This window comes from Amblyomma maculatum, chromosome 1, assembly GCF_055883805.1.
Source record: "Amblyomma maculatum isolate TAMU_Amacu chromosome 1, ASM5588380v1, whole genome shotgun sequence".
NCBI lineage: Eukaryota > Metazoa > Arthropoda > Arachnida > Ixodida > Ixodidae > Amblyomma > Amblyomma maculatum.
The window spans coordinates 34,348,021-34,373,334 of NC_139344.1; the positions used below are offsets into that span (position 1 = coordinate 34,348,021).

The 25,314-nt window shown below is 47.1% G+C and overlaps 1 protein-coding gene across 3 annotated transcripts in view; it reads right to left on the reverse strand.

The window, feature by feature from the left end:
• Positions 1-25,314, reverse strand: part of LOC146202114 (tachykinin-like peptides receptor 99D) — a 59,314-nt gene that overhangs the window by 14,943 nt on the left and 19,057 nt on the right. For all 3 annotated transcript variants that reach the window (XM_084587953.1, XM_084587955.1, XM_084587954.1), the window contains exons 2-4: positions 16,945-17,160; positions 15,806-15,956; positions 5,016-5,212 (exon numbers count right to left, since the gene is read on the reverse strand). In XM_084587953.1, coding sequence (XP_084444079.1) covers positions 5,016-5,212; positions 15,806-15,956; positions 16,945-17,160 — 564 coding nt within the window. The remainder of the gene's footprint in view (positions 1-5,015; positions 5,213-15,805; positions 15,957-16,944; positions 17,161-25,314) is intronic.

A 25,314-nucleotide genomic window follows, 5' to 3' on the forward strand; every position in this document is an offset into this window, starting at 1 on the left:
CCATGAAGAGTTGAGATGAGTAGCCAAAATAACGATCTCCTGCTTCTCAATGCGATATCTTTTTTTTATCTGTGACTATATGAAATACCTTGTTTTTTTAGCCGAATGCTCATGCTTTGGTATATATACAGATGTTCGAGGGCAGTATATGTGATCGTAAGAAACTGACAGGTTTGGAGGCTGCCGTGGCTAAAAATAAAAACAAAAACACTTTGAAGCTTTATAAACGGGTAGGCTCCTTATTGCAGCGGTTCTAGATGTCACAAATCTCTACAGTCCCGGTCTTATTTTTTTTTTTTTTACTGTGACCTTAAAGCGGAGAATGACTGCACGGGCAGAGGCATATTATTTTGTTATTTTTGGCTAGCCTCACCATGATATATGTACTGTGGTAGGAACTTTTTCATAAGCGAGCATGAGGGTTCTTGTCACACCACAACCCTACTGCCATCAGCGAAAACATTTCACGAATCATGACGTCACAGAGACCACGTGACCATGAAATACCAATCACAGAACAGCACAGAAGGGTCGTGCCATAGTCATTACGTCAGCACTCTCACAGGTTTCTGCTGGGTTCCGCAAGTTCTGACATCATTACGAGGCCAAACATCCCTATAAGGTTCCTTTGAAAAAGGAAAAGTAATTTCTTTTAAAAGCAAATACGAGCGATAATGTGGTGAAATCGATCATCTGACTCTTCGGGTCGCGAGCACGGCGCCATATCTAGATGTAACAGAGAATCAGATTTTTTCTTTTTTTTTCGTTACTACGTGGAAGTACAACACTGACAGGTTTCTATAGCCCTTAATTAGGGCTCATCCTACGAAACCGTCACACACAGTCGCACCTGCATCCCCTTATCACAATTCCGGGAGACACACACACACACACATGCATCGAGTAAAAGCAGCCAGATAGGAGGTCAGACACATCTCTCCAGGCAGATACTTCGCTGACCGTGCGCAGCCTTGCGTAGCGATCCATCATGCGGCTCTTCTACAGGCTGAGGTCGACGCGCTGTTTGAAGCTACGCGCATACGAAAACACGGCCGCTCCGAGCGACCTCTGCTTCGTAAAGTTCGTGAAGTGTGTATAAGCTTAGACCTTTTGTACCAACCCTTCGGCTCAAACCATGAAATTGGCATGGACGAAGACCAACATGTCGGACTCCAGTGACTGATACAAACAGCGGTAATCTCACAAGGTGACGTGATCAGCGCGTAAAAATTCCATGCTGAAAAGTAACCTCACAAGTATCTGGGTTGGAGTCGCAATAACGATTGTAAACGTGTTAAAAACTCGATTGACCCGGGACAAGGATTAAAATTTGGAGGACAGCCACCCCCCAAAAAGTTCGAAACAAGTAAAACAAAAAATGACTGAAAAATCCGGATCCACTTGCACACAGGTGCCACACATGATATCTGATTCTTTCGGAGGCAGTATTTTGTGGCCTCACAGTTTTGTACTTCGTGGCCTGAAGAAGAGTATTCATTGTTCACAACGGCCGAAGAAAAGCGTCGTCACTGTCTTCTAATTGCTGCGACTATGCCTGCCGTCTCGCACTGTGACAATTTCCGCAGCTGGAATGCGGTTTTGTCTTGACTGTAGCCCAAGGCCCACATTTCAATTTCTGTTATGAAATTTTACCGGTAGACCATTTTTTATCTCTTTGAACTTAAATAAGTTGCCCAAGGCCCACGTTCCAATTTCTGTTATGACATTCTACCGGTAGACCATTTTTTATCTCTTTGAATGTAAATAAGTGGCCCAAGGCCCACGTTCCAATTTCTGTTATGACATTCTACCGGTAGACCATTTTTTATCTCTTTGAACGTAAATAAGTGGCCCAAGGCCCACGTTCCAATTTCTGTTATGACATTCTACCGGTAGACCATTTTTTATCTCTTTGAACCTAAATAAGTTGCCCAAGGCCCACGTTCCAATTTCTGTATGGCATTCTACCGGTAGACCATTTTTTATCTCTTTGAACGTAAATAAGTTGCCCAAGGCCCACGTTCCAATTTCTGTTATGACATTCTACCGGTAGACCATTTTTTATCTCTTTGAACGTAAATAAGTGGCCCAAGGCCCACGTTCCAATTTCTGTTATGACATTCTACCGGTAGACCATTTTTTCTCTTTGAACGTAAATAAGTGGCCCAAGGCCCACGTTCCAATTTCTGTTATGACATTCTACCGGTAGACCATTTTTTATCTCTTTGAACGTAAATAAGTGGCCCAAGGCCCACGTTCCAATTTCTGTTATGACATTCTACCGGTAGACCATTTTTTATCTCTTTGAACGTAAATAAGTGGCCCAAGGCCCACGTTCCAATTTCTGTTATGACATTCTACCGGTAGACCATTTTTTATCTCTTTGAACGTAAATAAGTGGCCCAAGGCCCACGTTCCAATTTCTGTTATGACATTCTACCGGTAGACCATTTTTTATCTCTTTGAACGTAAATAAGTGGCCCAAGGCCCACGTTCCAATTTCTGTTATGACATTCTACCGGTAGACCATTTTTTATCTCTTTGAACCTAAATAAGTTGCCCAAGGCCCACGTTCCAATTTCTGTTATGACATTCTACCGGTAGACCATTTTTTATCTCTTTGAACGTAAATAAGTGGCCCAAGGCCCACGTTCCAATTTCTGTTATGACATTCTACCGGTAGACCATTTTTTATCTCTTTGAACGTAAATAAGTGGCCCAAGGCCCACGTTCCAATTTCTGTTATGACATTCTACCGGTAGACCATTTTTTATCTCTTTGAACGTAAATAAGTGACCCAAGGCCCACGTTCCAATTTCTGTTATGACATTCTACCGGTAGACCATTTTTTATCTCTTTGAACGTAAATAAGTGGCCCAAGGCCCACGTTCCAATTTCTGTTATGACATTCTACCGGTAGACCATTTTTTATCTCTTTGAACGTAAATAAGTGGCCCAAGGCCCACGTTCCAATTTCTGTTATGACATTCTACCGGTAGAACATTTTTTATCTCTTTGAACGTAAATAAGTGGCCCAAGGCCCACGTTCCAATTTCTGTTATGACATTCTACCGGTAGACCATTTTTTATCTCTTTGAACGTAAATAAGTGGCCCAAGGCCCACGTTCCAATTTCTGTTATGACATTCTACCGGTAGACCATTTTTTATCTCTTTGAACCTAAATAAGTTGCCCAAGGCCCCCGTTCCAATTTCTGTTACGACATTCTACCGGTAGATCATTTTTTATCTCTTTGAACCTAAATAAGTTGCCCAAGGCCCACGTTCCAATTTCTGTTATGACATTCTACCGGTAGACCATGCCAGACCACCCCTTTGAACCTAAATAAGTTGCCCAAGAATGTGACAGCATTTTAAGGAAATGATGTAGAAGTAATACTCATCGTAATAACCGGAAAGCATTTACCTACAACTTAGAACCACAATCATGATTTCCAAAATTGTTATGAATGACGCATTCAACACATGCCTACCAATGACAAGAGACAAATAACGGGTCATTATTTTCGGGCGTTACACTAAAACGTTTTAAAGAATTTTTTTTTATTTTACAGAATTTGATATTTTTCTGTGTGCCATGCTTTGCTTATTTTCATTGAACGCGATTACTGCATTTATGATGTAGTAAACCAACAATCATATAACGTTTATAAAAATCTTGTACGTGGGTATGGGCACGCGATAAAGCTCCGTTCTGAGCATTTTTTCCGGGCCCCAAACATATGGGTGATGCGAATAAAGATGTGATTTAATATGAAATCTTCTTAAATATCAGAAGCATCCGGCAAGACCTATGTAGCTTGAGTGTGGAATCTTTTACAAAGGCTAATATAGGGTTAAAATGTCATATGCCTGACCAAGTGTGGCAGTTTCGTAGACGGCACTTCGTGCTTAGAAAAAAAAAAAAAAGGAAGAGCGAAAGAGAACGCTACACACAGCGCGAAGCGAGTGAAAACAGCGCTAGTGTCGTGCCTTGAATCTATTCCTGTGTGTCACACTGTTTCCTATTTACTTTACTTCAGAGGGGACTAGCCCGTTCGGCATACCTTATGGTACTACGTAGAATATAAAACATTTGTTTTAGTGTGAGACCGCTACTTCAGGGGGTAAATAAGAAAAAAACAAACAAGTGTTATGTCGGAAGGCTGCACATTCACGATGAAGACTGTAGCGCTATTAAACACAGAAGACACGAAGAAGAGAACACATGCGCTACATCTGCCAAGATCAACGGCAAACTATAGGGCTTTCGTACGGTACACTATAGCTATAGCCAGGCTACACCTCTGCAAATTTGTTTTCTCCTTTCTGAGAGTGGAAGATTCTCGTTGACTGCGACCATTCCTTGTTCCTTGTTGTTCGTGCGTTTCAGCAGTGGAAAATCTTCGAAACCTCGCATCACCTTCAGCCATTCCCCGAAACTTTTCACCACCTGGGGTTCTTTAACAAGCAGTGACACCGTACAGTATACACGGGCGCCTTGCTTTTCGCCTCCACCATAAAGCGACCGCCGCGGCCGGAATTTGACCACGCGTCCTTGGGTTCAGTAGCCAGGCACCCTAACCACTAATTCACAGCGGCGGGCTGAGCTGTGAATGTCCTTAAGGGCCTTCGAAAATATTAAATTTGGACGGATACATTCCAGGCGGAATTTGTGTACTTACAAGAACGACAACACAAAATACCTCACATCGAAACAAATCCCTGATAAATAACGAAATTTCACGATGCGCGGTCCTGGTCGCTTTGGGAATTTTAAAGGGCTAAAATTATGTTTATGGCAATCAGCTTAGCAACACGCACTTGTAGCAATAATGTTTATCTCAGCCGTACTAACTGAAGGTCATGGTAACCTTGCACCCTACCGAAAAATAAATCACTGCAGGCGTTTCTTTCAACAAATCCGTGATTTAAACTGCTGGCCCTCCACTGCGCTAATTTGCGCAGTTGTTATGACGTCACGCACCAGTATGCAGAAAAGACAAGGTGGTGATACCTGCTGTTCATCCAGCAGTAGATGATAGGGTTATACATAGAGTTGGACATGGCCAGCCAGTAGATGCCCAAGTAGACGTGCTGGATGTAGTCGGACTGAGTGATCTCCGGGTGGTGATGCGTGACCAGGAAGTACACGTGGTACGGCAGCCAGCACACGGCGAATATTACCACCACTACGATCATCATCTTCACAATCTGCGAGAACAAAAAAAAATAAGTGAAGTATAGCTGTAGCGGTGGGCATGCGCGCACACGTAAACACAAGCAAGATATACAAGTCACTGCAGATTGTTTTACAGGAAGAGGCAAGTTAGTAGCAAGAACTGGGAACATACTAAATACAGAAACGAGTGCACGACGAAACATTTCGGGAAGCTATCAGAACAATATGCTGTCCTAAAAGCATACGTTGTGAGCCGCGGCTGAAATATATGTTGCTTGGTGCAATATACGAGCTTCTGCGCAACCCGTTGACTATTGCCGCAAAGCGCAAAGCAAGAAATGTGTTTCTACATTTCGTACCAACAGTGCATATACATGCATTGGTTTAGTGCTGTTAAGCCCGTTCAGCTCTCCCGAGCAGCTAACGTTTGTTCCCGCCGTTGACTGTGCACGGTCGCCGTAACCCTGTCACCACCGCATGGCGTTCGACTGCAACAAGCTCGCCCAACCTGCGAAGCAGCGAGACAAGGGATCCGATCTTTTTTGTTTCCGGCTGATTAAATATTTATTCATCGAGGTCGTGCTCAAGCGCTCTACGTGACATGCTCGCCAAAGGAAGAAGCACTTTCCGAATGTAAACACAGCCGACGACGCCAATCAGATCCATTGTTTGTTTTTTTCGCTCTGCGTGACAGGCGCACCAAGGCGTAGACGAGTATTCTAGAAAAGAAAGCAAACTACGAGGGAACAGGATGCGCGGGGGAAAAAAAAGGGATAACGATTGGATGGAGATAGCGCAAAGCAGGACACACTGCCGGTACAATGAGGAGAGGAGGCGGGAGTAGAAAATTTAAAACCATGAGAAGAACCAACAAAGAGCTGAACGGGTGTCGAGCCTCACGCACAGCTTGTCAAGTTGTCAGTGACAGGAAGAGCACAGGGTGGGAAAAGAGGCGAGCAACAACACAGCGCGGCCCCACAGACTCATCACTATGCGCATACGATCGCGCCAGCAGCCGCGACTCTGAGAGGGGCGCATGCGAGCCGCGGCGCGGGAGCGAGAGCGCGCGCAGCTCTCACGAGACTGTCGGTGCTTCGCGAGGCAAGGACGCGCGAGAGCACCTGTAAGCGTCGCGACAGGGAGAACCAGGCACGCCAAGACGAGACCAAGCTTTAGAACGCGCCGGTAATGGACCGAGCTAAATCGTCTGCGTGCACCGCGGACCGCGGATCCATGCTTGCGGCGAAATATTCGCCGCCGACCAGGAGCGCCGAGGTTGGGTGCCTTGTCTCGCTCGGCTGAGAAGCTCCGTGACTGCCTAATGCAGAATAAATACTGTTTCGGCATAAGGAAAGTCACTTGAGGTGCAGGTTTATTGTGCGGACTTGACAAGGTTTTCCACTTTTGGGAGCTTTTCCCGGCAGTTGTTCAGAGCTTCAACGATTTATGGTGAATGAGGTTTTGGCTATCCTACAAGTGCAGGAAGGTGAAACTGCTTGCCCATGGAAATTCGACGCGCAAAACTTCACGGGATTAAAATAAAAAACATAAATTATGGCTGCAGTTAGCCTACTCACTTGCGAATGCATGCGACCTCCTTTCCAATGAGTAGTATATATCTGTCATTTGTCACCGTCGTCAAAGAAATACCTCGTCTTGCAAAGGCGCAGTACTTGAGCGAAGACGACACATTTCTAGGAGGAACTACGGCTGCCGTAGTCTTAGATAAAAATTGACGCGAGCGAGTACGAATGACCCCAGCTCCGCAAGCAGCTCCCTGTTGGATTTGCGTGTACCCCGCCAAGAATGTCCGCAGCCGACCGTAATTTATGTCGTACGTCGCGAATATTCCAGCGGACCTGTTTACGAACGGAGCGATGAACACCGCCATGTTTGGCACTGAGCTGCGGCAACGCCATGATGCGCCATTACGGATGAGCCATTTGTTTTTTGGGACTCACAACACGTGACTTGGCGTAGGGGCAGAACGCTCCAGGCGTAAGCAATCGGCCGCTCCGTCCAGAGGCCTATACCGACCAGGCGTGAAAGCCATCTGCTGCCGCTCCGGTCTCGTGGCCAACGACACTCTTCCGTCCAAAAAACGAGGACCCTGGGTGAACGCCTCCAAGAGACGGACTTGGCGACCGTCCAGAACGCCATCACCGAGGAACGCAGGCAGCCCACCGGTACGGATGGCGTGGCTGTGATCCACCGCCAACTCTGCCTAGTTACTAATAATAAGAGGCAGCGCGAAAATGCAAGGAAGAACACAAGACAACAGGACTGGCGTTGTCCTGTGTTCGTCCTTGGGTTTTCGCGCTGCCTCTAATTAAGGCGAAAACCTTTAATGTCTCATGCTGTCGTGGACAAAATGTGCCCCACTTTTGCGGCGGCTCTGATTGGCCGAGGCGGGATGACGTCATAGAGGTCTTGTCCAATCACAGAGCAGCACCACAGCATGCGCGAATGCGTGCCTTATATGGCCATATGTCAATCAATGATCAACTACTAATAAATGACTAATTAATTATTTACCAATGAATGACGAATTAGGCAATTCCAAAATAACTAATCAAATAATGACTAACTAATTATATAATTGTCTACTCAATGACTAACTAATTATTTATTCAAACTAATGTCTAATTATTTAATTATTTACTTATTACTACCGGGTGCGTAGCAGAATGCGGCACTCAGGATTTTGCCTTTCACTGCTTTAGTCGCTAAAGTCCCTCGTAATTTTATTATGCATTCTCACCAACAAGCCGAAACCAAGACTCTGCGTAGATCCTCGTCTCCGGCTCAAGGCCTGCCTTCATTGATACGACGGAAAACATCAACACAACGTGGTCCTCAACCCTACAGGCGTTCGTTTGTTGGGTACTTTGGGCCGTTCATATTATTTGGACATATCGGCTTGATTACCCTTAGGTTTTTGAACTTGCTGTATGCTCTCCGCCATGTATATACGTGTGTACTCACTGATTTGTGTGCTGCGTAAAATATTTTGTTTCGTGTACGTTCGCTTGCTCCCTTTCCACTGCTTATAGCTCTCGCAGAACACCTGCCAACACTGTGAGATGCAAGCAGGGGCCCTAGTTTTATTTATTTATTTATTTCGACATACTGCAGCCTCGACGAGGCTGCAGTATGGTACAGTGCAGTATGGGGTGCAGTGCAAAACAAATAAACAGAAAACAAATATAAAACATGTTCCTAAGAATTCCTCTAACGATAATGAACGGATGTTACCTAAAGAATTCCAAGCTTCAATGGTATGAGGGAAAAAATTCTACTTAAACACGTTAGTACGTGCGAAAAAGGGAGAAATGTTTAGGAAGTGGTGGCTTCTTGTAGTTGAAGGTTTATAAAATGTGAGATAATTACGTAGCGAAGAAAAGCTAGGTGAATTAACTAAATTATACATGAATTTGAGACACTCAAGGTTACGACGTGCGGCAAGTGTACTTAAGGCCTAGTTGTGGAAGAAAGGCACATACACGGTGAAAAATTCATATCGAATCGCCTGCAAACAAAACGTACAGCCTTTTTCTAAAAAGCACAGATTCTAGTTTGTTGATGTCACACGGTTTATAAGGATTCCAAACAACAGAAGCGTAATCAAGGGTGGGGTGAATGAGTGTTTTATATGTCAGGAGCTTAGTTCCTTGAGGAGCAGCGCGCAAAGTTTGATGTAAGTATCCTAATTTTTTAATGGCCTTATTACAGATGACATCAAGAGACCGAGGTACCTGTATTCGTACACTCTGTGTAAGCTGACCATATTATATGAATATATGAAGAATGAAGGGCACGGACGACGTGCAAATGACTTAGAAAAGTGAGAAAAGTTCCACTGGGAAGAGCTGAGGTACGAGTAGTACTGCGCCATAGACCAAAAGGAACGCGCCTAGAGAGCCGTGAAAAGGTCAGCACGACACGGCACAACATAAACAGGGGCACGCCTGAGGAGTTCGGAGCTAGTTTTGCTGAGTATGGGACCTTTTTTTTATTTTTTGGGTCTTCACTCGTTATGCGCCGTCGTTGCTTTTAAACTGTGGTTCGCAGCAGCTGCGCGCAAAGTAAAGGGCCCCCAACAAGTAGACAACGACAATAAAGAAAGCAGTCCCCGACGAGGGGCTCACTGAGAAGAGTCTGTGTGATGACGTTTCTACCACCACTACCGACACACGGCCACTTCCGCTTCAATGCCAGCTAGCTTAGCAGTAGGTCCTTCTCGTTACATACAAAAGCACGCGCTCCACGGAGAGCCCTCCGCCCTCGGTACAACTTGTCATCGCAACTTATGATGTACGTGAAGCGAGTAGTTGTAGCTTTCCGCGGAGCTCGCTTTACTCTGTTCTTGGCCCCATAAGGGCACGGACAACGGCCAGTGCAGGTGGCGTCGTCGAGCAATTCCGATCGCTCGCGCGCAGGAGCGCGAATCCACGCGCGACCGCGGCCGGGCCGTCTCGGCAGCTGACACCGACTTGAAATGCAGGCAGCGGCAGCAGCCGCCTCCGCGCTCACACCCAAAGGCGTCGGCGAACGGTGTCACGTCTCGTGTGGCTGCCACCGGCATTCCGTGGCGCCCAAGAACAACGCCGCCGCTAAATGGCTCGGCGGTAATAGGGGCGGCCCGCGAGCTGGGCTCCGCGCCTTGCTCTCACTTTTTTGTGGCTATTCTTTTTTTTTAACCCCGGCTCTATTTCGCGCTCCTGACTTTTTCTTTTTTTCTATCCAGCACTGATTTCGACTTCGGTTCTCTGCCTCCAGAAAATAAAAGACGTTGCACCCTCCGACCTCCTCCTCCTCCTCCTCTTTTATTTCGTACTCTTTCGTATCTCTCCCGTAGTTCACCCTCCTGCTACTTCTAGCCGCCGCTGATGCCTTCAGCGCTAGGTCGCTTTGGTAGAGCTCGTTTTCTTTTTTCCGGGCTTTTGGTGCGAAAACCGCGTTACTTGATGCGGTGACGCGCGCAAATTTTATTCGGGATATCCGTGAGGGGATGTGAAGAAAAGAAGCTCACCGGATGTTTCCCCTTCAACAGGGAGTGCGTTCGATCGCGAGGCACACTCCATACGCGCCTGGCAATGTTTACGCAGCTCTGTTTTTGGGAGACCAACTGGCTGGCGGAGAGGGAAATAGGCGCAACAAGCCCAAAAACAAAATAAGAGGAGGAAGGGGGCGCGGCGCATACCAAACTAAGTGAATGCAATTAGAAGCAGCTCTGCACCGAGCAGTGGCAAAGAAAAACTACTTCTCAAGCGCACAGAAGCCGAGGAAGTTATTTCCAAGTGTGGCTACTTTCCTGCTTTTGTCCACTATAGTATTAAGTAGGGACTGCCTGTAGCACTTAACTTCTTTTATTGAACAACTCTGTGGTTGACACTCAGGACGGTATTCTGTCGCTTTAAAGTATGTAACAGCGAATGTCAGAGCAGTTCACAGGCACAACAGCCTTACAAAACCTAATCGTCCGGTACACTACCTGCAGGTCGCCGTTAGGTGATACATAAAGCCAAAGCAAATGCTTATGGCTTTATGTGCTATTGCACACGTTCGGTTAACGCCCACGGCTCACACGCATCGCTTAGCACAATGAACTCGCTTTAACTGACAAGAGCCACTGTTGTCTTGGCTGGATTGCCGCGTGACAAAAATTAAGCGTAAAACAGAAAACAAAAGAGAGAAATGTCTCATAGAGGTGAAATGAAAAGGAATAAATGTCAGTCAGTTCGTACGCATGTCGAATGAATTTAACTGCCGAATTCGCTGAAAGAGCGGGAGGTAACGACTCCCTTCCCGAAAAACGGGAGCCTGCGTGGACAAAGATTACCGCGCACGTGCGGTGTTGCCGTCTGGGGCATTTAGACAAGGTACGATTGTGTAGGAAGCGTTTTTAACTAGCCTTTCAAAGTAGTTATAGCAGAGGAGAACTAAAGGCGCCTCAAGTTCAGCCTTCTTTACCACCAATACTATTTAATATCCAGAAAGTCTGGGCATATTGTGGGAAAGAGTTTCGGAACATAAATTTTTCACATGATTCTTACAAAGGAATATTACGATATGCAATCAAAGTGCTGCTTTAATAAACAACTTCCCATTGAAAAATGCCTGTCAGGTTTTCCGTGTACGTGCACCGCAGGATGGTCTCAAGGCATCGCAACCATTCGAATAAATAATGCACAAAATGGAACTTCAAAAAAAGGAAAACGTCACAAAAACAGGTTAATTTGTCAACAATAGAGTGCAGTGAGTCGTGGAAAGGAATCTCTTCTCCTGGAAGTATTAATTAGACCGCAACTATTCTCAGCCGCGGAGCAATAACAAACATTTCAGCTCCTCTCTCTCTCTTTCAGCCTTTACTGCTGTGACGCCTCGTGCGCGTGCACGAGGCTGCGGACGCCAGTCAGTGACTCATGGACATTGCTGACCGTGCCATGCCGGCGTCGAGTTGCTTAACTCAGCCATGCCCATATTTGGTATCGCGTCACGAAAACCTGGCCATATATGAACAGGCACCGACTACTCTCTTGGGACGGGACCTGCGAAAAGGCGGCATGGTGAAAGCCGCGGAGGAGCTAACAAAGGCAGCCGACGGCCGCGGAAACCGGTCAACCCGTAAAAAGGAGGCGCAACAATGGATCGAAAGGGCTTAAGAGGAGGCGAACGGGAGAGCGGGTGAAGAGCGATCGCAGGCAGCGGACGAGACGGTCGAACAGAAGACGGGCAAGGCAGAAGACTGGGGCTGCGCCACGACCTGCGAGCCCGGGGTCTAGCCGCCGTTCAAGTTCGGTCCCTGGCATCCTGCCTCCACGCCTGGCAGCTCATCCCACCGCCAGCTGGAAACAAAAGAAATAGCGGCAGCCCTCGGCATTTCACCACCTGGCAGTGACGAACACCCTACCCTTCTTCGGAGCCCGTGCAGCACCACGCCGACGCAGCTACGCAGCCCCGTGACGGCGAGCCGTAAGCCAAGCTGAGCCAGTTGCTTTAATTAAATATGTTAAAAACTATATCGCGAGTCTGTGCCTCTATCTCCTCATGCCCAGGTGGACCCAGGACCACTTTAAGTAACCCGAGTCATCACACTGCTTGTGGACAAAATCCTTTAGTTTAAACGATTCTTGTAGTTTCGGCTCTTGCTAGGCAAACTATAAGAGAACAGCCGCACATCGGTCGTCGAGTTTATAGAGTTCGGCGACTGCGCGGAGGATTTTGTTTCAAACCGGTAGTTCTGAATCTATAGGTGCGATCATTCAAAGAAACCAGAAACGTTCAGATCGAAGTTGTTTATGTTTTGCGCCGATAAATTCCGAGCCGCCGCGAAGACGAAATAAAGACGGGGTGGAATTCAATTTTGTTTCTTCCTCTTTTCTTAGAAGGCGAAGATAAACTAAGAAAAACCAGTAAGATCGAGAAGTCGCTGTCGGACAGCCGGAATCCCGGTCGGAGTTGTGGGCCCGGAACAAGACTCGGAAGAACGCCCGGACTTCCTGAATTGTTCATTAGAGAGGCAGCGGTAGGGGCAGAAGAGGAGGGGGGAGTGACTGAGCCTTAACCTTCAACTCTTGCGAACAGACCGAGGGCCCCTTGTCTTCTTGTCCTCCCAGCGAGTGGTTTTGGAAGATGAGGCCCACAACACCCAATGAGAATCATGAGGGAGACACTGCGCACGAAGATGGCATGCCAAGCTCCTTCCAAGCAGCCGCCTTGGCGCGCTTTCTTATCGCAGGGACGTGGCTTTCCCTTTGGGACTCAACGTGGAAAGCGTCCCCGCAACGCGGTCCCACACACGAACACACACGCAAGCGCAACCGTGCAAGCACACCGGGAGGAGAATGGGAAGGTCGCGGGGCTGCGCGCAACCGTTTTATGACCTCCCCGCTGATTGTGCCGAAACAACGACCCAAGCGAGGCCTCCCGCTGTGTCGGCGGCCGTCGGGCGAGCGGAGAGCCCAGAGTGCCCAGAGCCCCTAGCTTCCTCTAGTTCCTCCCGAGCAAGAAGGGAGCAACAGGAGCGAAGGGAAGAACGTAGAACAGGGAAAAGGACGGAGGTTCAGCGAGTTTCTCCCATGAGGTACAAGTGCGCTTGAACGCTGCGAAAATGTGCCTCCTGAATTCACCGAAGACTCAAGCGGGCTGCAAGAAATGACGAAGGCGCAGCAAATAGCTCATTGTAATAAGTAAAAAAAAAAAAAGCAAGGAAAGAGCGACGAACATATGAAACACAACAGAGAGGGCGAAGGCGAAATCTGCCACCGAGCTTCTGAGCGGGGCCCGAAGTGAGGATTAAAGCACGGACCTCGTGGTGCCTCCGAGAGGCAGAAAATAATGCAGGTAAAATGACGGTAGTCCGTGGGGACTCAGAGCTTCGGGCGTGCGCTGCACCGATACTGTCAAGGAATTCGGGCTACGCGGCCGAAGGAGGTAATCGCGTTTTGAACAGTCCTCTATCCGAGACCATAATGCAGTAATTAACGTTTGGGCACGGCATTTCAGTGAGATACAGTAAACAAGAACTTTAATATGGCGTGAGGCTACGACAGCCCCCCACCCACCGGCGAGAACAAAGTTATCTGCCTCGGCGTCATGAAAAAAAAAAAAAAAAAAAGGAAGACAAGACGTAACTATAGAATTCATTGCTTATAAGGCTGTCTGATTATGAGCATGGTAACATTTTGTTCTGTTAGCGATTTTTTTTTAAAACTTGAGCACTGGAGCTAGATACGTTATAAACTTGTAGTTCCCCTCTGCAGCTGAAATACGATCCGCCGAGATATTTTGAAAGATTAATGAAGAGGTGATGCCAATTCACACACGGCTCGCCAACCATGCGATATTTTCTTGAACGATAAGCTGAAAAAGCAATATGATCATCTTGCGCTGCAGATTAGATAAGATGAAAAAACAGCGGCAACAATTTTGAAAGTGCTTACTGCGCTTGTGATCACCGGGCAAATGTATGTCTCACAACAATAAACAACAGCAAGAAAGCAAAAAAAGTGTGCTAAGAAGCCCAAGTCGGATAGCCTACACCCCAGTCGAGGGTCATCATGAATGTAAGCGCAACCAAAAAGCATGCAAACTTCTCAGGTGTTAACACTGCATTTCGAAGTGAAATATATAACCCAGCAATAAAATAGTATGAGGGTGACCGGCAGGCGCTGCAGGGAAGAAGAAATCAATTTAGTCTGTTAATAAATACTCGCACTGTGCAAGTAACCAGAATTGCGCAGTTTTCGGCGACAGTGTGCTGGTTAACAAGCTGCCAAGCTTTCGACCGGACAAAATTCACCTGCTAGCGAAAGCTTTTCCTTTATATATCGTCGTCTGCAGGCCTCAGTTCAAATTTCCGGCATAAAGGTATAAGCCAGGTAAATTAATTTCAGAAATGTCGCCACTTACTAATCACTTCTGACCTGCCCCAAAATACTAGACCAAAGACAATCCTATAGTCCAACTACTGAGCTACTCATTATGAAGAAAAGGCGCAGTCATCTCAGCGATAAATTGGCCGACAAGTTTTCAGGCTTAGTATTATTGTGGTGACGCTCTATTTAATAGTAAGGGTTGTTCTTGATGATAACGTACACGAGCTTGAGAAGAACGCTGACGAGTTCACTTCGTGTTTACATACTCTACGCTCAGATCGTTATGAACTTCGGTATCTTTAGTATGCAAACGCATACGCAAAGGATGTATACTATCAATGCACTAAGAAAATCTGCCCTTCTGGTACCTCCATCAGCTGCCTTTCAGACTGAGAACAGCACTGTACGTATAGGCACTAAGTTCCGCAACTGCTTTTTTTACGCGCGCCTCGTTCAAGAGCGCTCTTTGTGAAACCTGTTATTTTAGCGCCCGCAAAGGGTACTTGTACAGTCGCGATCAATATGAAGGTGATCGCGCGAGCGTCGACCAGCGGGCGTTTCGAACTGCATAGCGGCCGATATCGGAACTGCAACGATAAAGATTGCGTTGGCTTCTTTCCCTCGTAGGCTCTTCCGGGCTACAGCCGTCACCCCTATGACTACCTCGTCACCTTTTTCCTGTGTTTGTTCTCTCGGCTTCGGTATATCTGCATTGTATATCATTTTTTTTTTCATTTTTGCCGATATAGCAGGGGCGGGTGTTTCTGCCCTCACAGGTTGTGATAACACTGTCACTGTTTCTACGGCCCATGTGCGCAGGACTAGTAATGCATAGGAAAACAAATGTCACTGGGCGTCCTCACAAGATTACGACACGTGCGTATCTGTCTGATGACGCGTAAAAAAAAATGGGGCTTGCTAGAAGGGAGTGACAGCAGCTCAAGGAACAGCGAAAAGAGAGAGGGAAGCTACTCTCATGTTCCCCTTGCCACGGAGGGTGATGAAGTAACGTGGCGCTGCTCCTTGCCTCGGTCGTCGCTCGAGCGATCACCTTCATATTGATCGCCACTGTAAGCGCACACGATTCCACGTAGTGTACAAATGAACGGGGTTCGCCTGCTCGAAGTGCTCGTTTCCTGGCGTCTGCCGTTGGACTACAGCCATGCAGTAGAAATTACAGTAGGCGGCGAAGGCGCAGTCGGGTGCGCAAGCGCCTCGTTAGGCCGCTAAGCCGAGCACACTCACCTTTCTTTTTGACTTGATGGCTTCAATCTGCTTGGCTGTGCACTCGCCAATGCTTTGGCTTCCCCACAGCTCACGGCCAACGCGGAAGTAGGTGAAGGCCATCGATGTCACCGGGATCATGTATGTCACAATCAGGATCACCACGTTGTACCTGCATGGACGTCGCATGCACGTCTCAGCGCACGCATGGTGGGTGCTAGCAGACTTGTCATGCATGTTGCTATGGTAGCAAGAAAGGACTCATATATAACAATTTGGTCTTCTGCTAGGAACATCAGTTGGTATAGCTGCGCCGGCCTACTTCTACGAGGCCCCGTCCGTCCGGTCATCCTCGACTCGCCTTTGGCTTTCGCCAAACACGAAGGTCTCCTCCGGCGGTTCTTTGTCTCTTTCCTCAAGAGACCTACTGCACCTAGCAGCCAGCTCAAATGAAGAATTTGAGCTCATGACTATCGTGTTGCGCCCGTAAGCGCGTAAGTTTAGCGGCCCGTGCTTCCTGGCGAGAAGCAAAGCAAAGCTTTGGGCCCGTTTTTGTTTTTTTAACGATGCGATTGATATAGTCCTCTGCTATTGGGGTCCCTGCTCCCAGTGACGTAAACAGTGTGAGAATACGTCACGCTGACCGTGCAGAAACATGCCCATCATGCCACTTGTATAAATGCGCGGAAGCGTAAAGAAAATCTCACGATATTGCACGGTAAGAGCAATGATAACATTACTTGTATTGATTGTTCTCCGACCAAATGATCTTATACCATGACGGTCTGTAGGCCCATAACTGTGCTAGAAAGGGGATGTCAGTAAAGAAACTACGGAAACAAGGTGAAATGCAGGGCGGTAGTAATAATAAATAAATGCCTTAGTGCCAATATTCGACATCACTCATTTTTAAATCTAATCTCTGTATTGCTACTTCAATGGGGTCACCTTTTGTGCTCAATCCAATAAAACGGATGTCACAATAAGTGGAGGAGACAAAGGTCCACTGAAAGTGTCGGCTCCGCAATGACGCTGTTGCGGCTTCGTTGCAATACAGTATATACATAAGAATAATCTCGCCTTTGCATAATTCCAGAAATATAACAAATGTGGTACACGCTTGCTCCTTTGACTTTCTTTCTGCGATGCTCCGGACTTACAAGTATTCATCGTGGCTCTCGGTGACTTCACCGTCAGGCCAGAAGACGTAGCAGATGACGCGCTTGTCACCATTGGCGAAGTTCTCCTCTCTGGTCGTCGAGTAGAGTATGTTGGGCAGCGAGAGCAGACTGCTCGCCACCCAGATCCAGATGGCGATATTCAGCGTCGTCGCCCTGGACATCCGAGGCCGCAGTGGACGCATGATCGCCATGTACCTGCGGAAGCCGCATTCCGCGTGAGACCCAGCAGAACGCGCTGGACACACCACGGTCCGCGCGCAGCCGCAGGCACGACAGCATTGCGCCAGCGCGGCTTCTCTTACCTCCTGGTAGGCTTGACTATCGGCTGTCGTTTACAACACTGTCAGTTACAATACCCCCCCCCCCCCCCCCCCTTCAAGTTGAGGTATTTCTAACTTTAACTTCTCTTTAGGGCTGCGTCAATAGAGAGATTTAGCTTTCCGGAGACGGTGCTGACGTAGACGTATACCGGTTTGCCGGACCCCTTCTGCGCAAGCGCATTGACAGGGATGAGTGCAATTGCGGCTGCTGCGCCTGCGTGGGAGAAGTACAGTAAACCGGTATACGTCCACGCCAGTAAGTCTACGGCAAGCTAAATCTCTCTAATATATCCTTACCATCTTGGAACGCAAAACGTGCCATTGGGTGAAAAGGCTACACTTAGAGTAGTGGAAATGAGCAGCTTTGAATTGAAAAGAGTTCAATGGTACCAGCAACCACTCCAGCTAAGGAACTATTATGGGAAAAAAATTGAGTTTCAATAAAGCGGAACATCAAGACGAGTGTGCTGTGCGAGAGAATGTGGATGACAACGCAAGCTGCCAAGCGTGGCGGCGGTACCCAGAGTCAAGCGTTGCCTCTTGAAGTGCGCTCTGCTGGTGAAGTACGGCGGTGGCCGCCCTCCCCCCTACTTTCGTGGGCATGAGTATGCGCGAATACAGGCCCCACCCCACACAGAACACGACGCCCGACGGACGTGCGAACTCGGCGGCCGAGTTCGAACGTCCGCCGGAGTTAAGACGTACAGGGGGGGGGGGGGGGGGTCCAAAGTTCCCAGGCCACAGGGTCTGCTTCTGAGCAGTATAGTCAGGCAGCTACGACGGCCCCAAATCTCAAAATACATGTGGAGGGTAGAAGAAGCATTATTCTAACCTCTGAAATTCATCATCATCATCATCATCATCATCATCAACCTGACTATACCCACTGCAGGGCGAAGACCTCTCCCATATTTCTCCAATTAACCCGGTTCTGTGCTAGCTGCATCCACTTGACCCCTGCGAACTTCTTAACCTCATCCGCCCACCTAAATTTCTGCCGCCCCCTGCTCCGCTTTCCTTCCCTTGGAATCCAGTTTGTTACCCTAAGCGACCATCGATTAACCTCTATTCGCACTACATGTCCTGCCCATGTCCATTCCTTCTTAATTTCCGTTAGAATGTCGGTAACTTGAGTTTGACCCACTCTGCACGCTTCCTATCTCTTAATGTTACCCCTACCATTCTTCGTTCCATAGCCCTCTGGGTTGTCCTCAACTTAAGTAGAAGCCTCTTGGTTAGCCTCCACGTTTCAGCCCCATGCATAGGTGAGTACAGGTAAGATGCAACTGTTGTATACTTTCCTCTTGAGCGATACAGTAAAAGCTGCTAGTCATAATCTGTGAGTGCTTGCCAAATGCGCTCCAAATCTTATTATTCTTGTTATTTCCTTTTCATGGTCCGGATCTGCGGTTACTGCCTGTCCTAAGTAGACATATTCGCCTACTACTTCCAGTACTTCGGTACCTAATGTAAACTGCTGTTCCTTCCCGAGTCTGTTTAACATTACCTTAGTCTTCTGCATATTGATTTTCAAGCCTACCCTTCTACTTTTCTTGTCTAGGTCATCAATCATTATTTGCAGTTCATCCCCTGAGTTGCTTAGCAAGGCGATGTCATCAGCAAATTGCAGATTACTGAGGTTATTCTCCATCTACCCTTATCCCTAACTGCTCCTATTCCAAGTCTCTGAATACTTCCTCTAAGCAAGCCGTGAATAGTACTGGGGAGATTGTGTCTCCTTGCCTAACACCTTTCTTTATGGGAATTTTGTTACTTTCTTTATGCAGAACTATGGTTGCTGTGCAGCCACTATATATATCTTCCAGCACTTTCACGTACGGCTCGTCTACCCCCTGATTTCGCAATGCCTGCATCACCGCCGAGGTTTCAACTGAATCAAATGCTTTTTCGTAATCAATGAATGCTATGTATAGGGGCTGGCTATTTGCATTGCCCTAGGCCCTGCCCTAAGGTAGTACTCCATTGTCAATTACATTTTTATAGCTATGGCTATGGCACAGCACTCGTGTCTTTTATACACTTCGTATTACTAATCTCTTACCCGAGTGGTAACTTGTATGTACAGTCGTGAGCAAAAGTGGTATACAACACTCAGCCGGTGGCGGTGCACGAGAAAACTGCATTCCAGCTTTATCTAGCACCAACTATCCATAAGATCGAGACAATAGTGGTGGTGCCCCATTTTGTCGACGCGCATGTGTCGATGTCGCTGTCCCTTACGCTGTAGCTAGATGGAATTTCCATGCAATTTTCCCGAGCTCTGTCAATGGCTAAGTGTTGTATACCACTTTTGCTCATGACTGTACATAGGGCAAAATTATGGGTTGCCCTTGGACAGGGGCAGTTCAGGCGGCCTCCACTACCCTCCCTCTTAAATCTGCCCCCGTCTTTACAGTGTCTCTTGTGATCCTTGGACAGAGGCTGTTTAGGCGGCCCCCACTACCCTCTCCTTTAACACTGCCCCTGGCTTTTACACTGTTTCTTGTGAACAGCTAGCAGCATCATAAGAGACCATAATTGTTTCTCTCTAATTTGTGCTACACAGTTGAGAAATCCATGGCATGCACGCATAGCTGATTGCCAAAAGTATGCAACCATATTTCAGTAACTATCTAACATTCATACTGCATACTCCCGGTAATATAGCAGGAGCTTATGTTTGCCGGCTTTCTTTTTTGTGTTTTGTGTTTTGTGTAATTGTAAGCTTTGTCACTGTAATGTCACATAAAGCACTGTGGGTAAACAAATAACTTTGCTTTTAACTCTTGTAGAAGCATGAAAGCTGCATAATTACAGCAGCAGGCCATGCTTCCACATTGGGCTTTAGCCACATTTTAAATCTCTATATTTATTCTGGTGCTGTGGCTTGCATATTAATCAGTCAGACTGATATAAGTTACTTCCTCTCAGCTGCTCTAAGGAGACGCTTTTCTGCTATCCTACGTTTTGATGTCGATATGCCTCTGACATGCCCCGACAGTGTATTCGAGAAGGGTACATGGAAAGCAGCAAAACGTTATGTAGTTTAATTAATTAAAAGTTGACAATTTTAAATGATGATACTATTGATAACTTCTTTTTAGAGCTGGAACAATGCCTTTAGAAATTTTCCTGCTACTCCACTTGAAATGCAAATTTCTGTTACCAGCGCGGGCCTGTGTAATACTGCAATGTTGTGGCTGTGCTTTATGTAAATATACATTATCCTTTGTGCTTAGTTCATCTGCATGTGTACTCCATGTCTTGGGCATTGCTGAGGGCTCATAGCAGCACACATTTATAACATGCTGTGCTTGGTCAGATTGGCATGTTGAAAAAGACGGCACAAAAACATTACAATACTGAATGCCATGTTTTGGTCAAAATCCGCATGTATCTCTGGGTACTGTGCATGGGTTTTGATGCCGTTATTTATATGAACTTTCTGAGTGGAGATGCACATCTGCAGTGCCATCTGGAAAAAGCAGTTGAGGGAAACTGGCAGTTTCCCTTGGATCTAATCAAAGTGCAGCAGATAAATTGAATTTTATTTTCCCTTATTTTGCAGGAGTAGCCCTGCCTGCTTTGTCCAGATTAGACCTGCAAGACCAGGAATGACTGATAGAGCAAGTGCGCAGGATATTAGCGGCTCCTGGCATCCCGGACTGAGGAGGCTGCCCGCAAAGGACTCGATCATCTCCTTACAAGTTCCTAAATATTAAGTTTCAATAAATACCTTTTCCTCCTCCACCTTTCCAAGGGAAGAGTTGTCACGGCCAAGGATATTTAAAAAACAATATTCTTGTAGATATTTAGTACTCCAGTTGGCCTGCTTTTTACCATGCCATTCTTTATTTTTGCAAGTAGTTTTAACATTAATTTTTTTGTGTAGACTGTTTATGCAACTTTTACACCAAAGCCTACATATATTCGAAAATGCTGTTTTTCATCTACGGATGCTTGTAGGGACGATGCGTTCCTGTAAAACTCAGCTAGCGTATGTGTCTCTTGTTTGGAAATTTTAACTGCACACTGCTGTTCAGTGCTCTGTTGTGTTAATGAAAGTAAAGCAGGCAACAGGGAATTTACACACCTGTTGCATATTCCGTTGTCTGTTTTACTCTTTCACTACAAAGGCATTGAGCACTAGTATGTGACTGAAATTTCCGTGACACACGCTTGCTGAGCTTTACATGAATGTTATCGGCAAATTTTTACACAATCGGGGACGCTACTAAGAATTTCCCGAAAACGCCCGGATGTCCGCCTCCGGGTGTCCGTCGGACGTCTGTGGGACGAGATCCGGAGCCGCAAAAATAGTCCAACGGATGTCCGTGGTACGAATGTCGAATATAAATGGATTTCCGTCGGACGTCCTAACCTCCGAAAGAGGACGTCCGTCGGTCATCCGTTGTACATCAACGGCCGTCTGGCACCATGTTGGACTAAGGCACGCCACCGTCTGACGAAAGAGCAATGCGGTTTCTTCTTGCTCTTTTTTTTTTACTCATCTGCGCTAACTCTCCACGTCAGCTTTAGCGTGGAGTCTATCTGTAAGAAGGCTACTAGGCGCCGCAGCCGTTCTGCTTTTCTGGTATTTTCGGTAGCGCTACTTCGACACTCGCGCATAGCCCACAATTTACGAGGCGATTATTCTTAAGAGCACATCATCACCACAATCATCCCTTAATGTCATATTTACCGATCACACTTATTCATATTGGACCCGTACACCCCTTAAGTGGGTCTCGACCCACAGTCAGTGCACAGCCAGCGTACGGCGCGGACTGGATGGTCCTGTATCGACGCTGCCTCGGGAACCAGCTGGCGAGCCTCCTTGGCGGCGCACCTCGGCCTGCGGCCACCAAGTCCCGAGGCCGGACAGAGCTGAAGCAGCGACGAGCGGAGGAGCGGCACTCAACCAATTGCTTTATCGTTGATTGCCCAGAAGGCGTTCGCCTCGGTCCGCGATCCGACGCTTTCAGCCGCCCGCCGATAGAAGCTGCCTTTCGCGGGATCCTTCAACCCTCCCAACGCGATTTCGCCGGAACTGCCAGGTTACAGAATGCTTTCACGTGTTGGGCTTGGCGGAGCTGTGAAGTTTCTTCGTTTTGCGCTGCAGTGACCAGGAAGTCTAGTCCTTCGAGGCAAGCAAAAATCGAGAGCAGCACAAAAGATATCGCAGGTTTTCGTTTCTCGCTTCCGTACATCGTTCGATCCACGATGCTCGAACGCAGGGAGATAATCGCCGGCCTTGCGTTCTTGTAAAGCTGATAGCGGACCGGGTGTAACAATCAACTCGTTCGCCATTCGCCGCTACTGCCTGTTCTTCGGAGCGCCGTCCGTTTGTCTTTCGCGTGGGGCGGTCAAGTTTTTCACGCGCGCGCATACTACGGGTACGTCCTATAGGAACGGGTAAAATCGACTGGGGCGAACGATTCGTTCGGTGAGGTGTACGCAGCGCTAGGGAAGATGCTTGGCCGGATTTCGCGTGCGTACCGCGGAGGTCTACTACTCAGGAGCGAAAACTGTACCCGAGGGACCCGCCACGGAATAGGGGCCGTTTCATCGTCCCCGGAGAAGTTGTGGAGAACAAAGCGTTCGGACTAGGCGCACTTTTGGGAGAGAGAGAAATAAAAAGAAGAATTCCACAAAGAACGATGCTAATTAGCCCCCTCTACGAACCCGAGAGCCGATAGCACAGGTCATTACGCTGCCGGCGCTGGCACCGGTATAGTCGCGGGACTTGCTCTCTGGGTAGGCAGGCGCGCGGCTCATTAACAAAGCGCCGCTCGCCAATATTCATTGCCTGCTGCCACGCCTCTCGAGACAAATTGACCGCGAATCGCGATGGAAGAAGACTGCTGCCCGCGGAAATGGCGCGATATTAAATTTTCGATTTATGCCCGCGCGGCAATCGATCACGACGTGCCCCTGAAGCTTTGGGGTCCATATGTTAGCGCAGTTAGGCTTTACTCACTCCCTGCCTGGTTATCCACCCTTGCGTTCTTTATTCCCTCCGTTATCTACCCGTCTAATCGCTTCGGTAGTAGTTTTCAGGCAAATCCCGCAAAAATATTGAATGATCGGTGGCCGCAGGCCGCCAAAATATATATTAGACAAAGGTATATACGAAGACACGATAAAGGCACCACGCTACGCGGGATTCCTCTCCAACGCAAGACTAGTGCGAGTGAGCAGACTTCTTTTCGACCAATAATAAGCGGTCAAATGCGTAGTTTGACCTGCGATTTGTTCACTAGCGCCTTTTAACAAAAGACCACAAGAACACATCTGTCAAACGGGTAGCTGCTGGTAATTCGTTTCATTAGAACAAACGATTCTACGTTCTCGCCTTGTCAGTCAAGATCGGTGATTCCGGGAGGAGTTTTCCTCATCCAAGCGACCTTTTCCCCTTGATTCCTAACTATAACTTCACTAGTGTCTAACCCATATTTTGCTATTACGTGCCAGTTCAAGCACTTTCCTCCGGATGTTCGGATGCTCGCCTCCTTTTTCCGACGTAATAAAACACAGCACCCTGCTCACCGCCCCGGTGACAGTGGAGAACTGTTTTCAAAGTCACCCTTTTCATTTGCGAGATGCTATTGAACGCTCTCTATCGCGCCTAGTAAATGGGATGGCGTTGGTATTATTTTTATTTCGTTCTAACCTTAACTTCGGAAGCAGCATGCTGCGAGATCACTAGCAGGGCTTTGTTCTTTGCACCCGGTTTAGCAAGCTTCGCTTACCAGGATTTGCAGTAGTCAGCCTTTATTTGCTGCGGGTCGCTATGTGCACGCTGAAGTTTGCACTTAATATTGAGTTCTTGTTTCGATAGGCACTGGAAGCTTTCAGGTCGAATCCTCGACTAACCTCGGTGTCAGTCTAATGCCACGCACGTGTTGAGCGAACAGTGTCGCGACTAGTTAATTAAGCTGGTTCACTGAAATTAAATTTTCCACACCGATGTCAGTAAAGATTCTTGCTGAACTCAGCAAGGTTTCAACACCTTTTTAGTAAAGTGTTTACGAGTGGCTCGCGACAAAAAATGTCAGGTATGGAGAGAGAGCTAAAGGAATGGAGAAAAGTGAGCTAATTTCAAATGAAGTTCAGCACAGATTGGTTCACTTCAATGCAGCCGGTAGGCCTATAGCTTACCTGCTTCAAATAGATGCGAGTTTTTTCTCAGTCTTCTGATGGAGGGAATAAAGACAGTATAATGTGCAGAGGAAGCTAAAAAAATCACTTGTAATATAAATTCCACACCTGTGCTCGAAAATGAAAGGTATTATTAGAATCTCCATAAGCATATGAATTTTATTTTCGGCTTATCGGCACATCGAAGAAGAATCTGCGATGATACCTTAATCGCTGCGTTCATAGAAAAAAATTAAAATGGTGTCTACGAAAAGCACGCATTTCCAGGTGACATAGCGATGGCCTTGGTGCAGGTAACGAGCCATATTTAAGGGCTAACGATTCCCTTATATAGAGAGGATTGCCCATATAGATGTTTTGTGAAGGTGTTGGGAACCCGGCAGCTTCGAGTTGAAAGATGAGAACTGATTAAAATAAAAGAACAGAAAAGAGCGAAGAAAAGCAGGAGAAGTCGAGGAAGGGTAGTAACGAAAAGGAGACAATAGAAAGAGAGAAAGAGTTAAAAAATCAGCGACAATCAGATTTTTGATGCTAAAATGCGGCGAAAGCGGTTGAATTTACCCCCTCGATGATTACACTGGCATACGTTTCTAAGGTTTTGCGGATTTTGAAATTATGAGTAGTAACTGCTTTATTTTTCGCATGACATCTGGAACTGCGCCACGAGGAAAGAGTAGATGGTGCAAACGAATTAAGAGAGCTTTAGCTTGGTTTAATAGGGCTTAAAGTCACAAACCGACTTAGGCTTGAGGGACGCCGTAGTGCAGCGCTTCGAAAAGTTCGACCAGTTGGGATTCTTTAACGTGTGTTGACGTCGTACAGTATAGACAGGTTGCAGTTAGGAGGTTCTGGAGTGTGGATGTTCTGG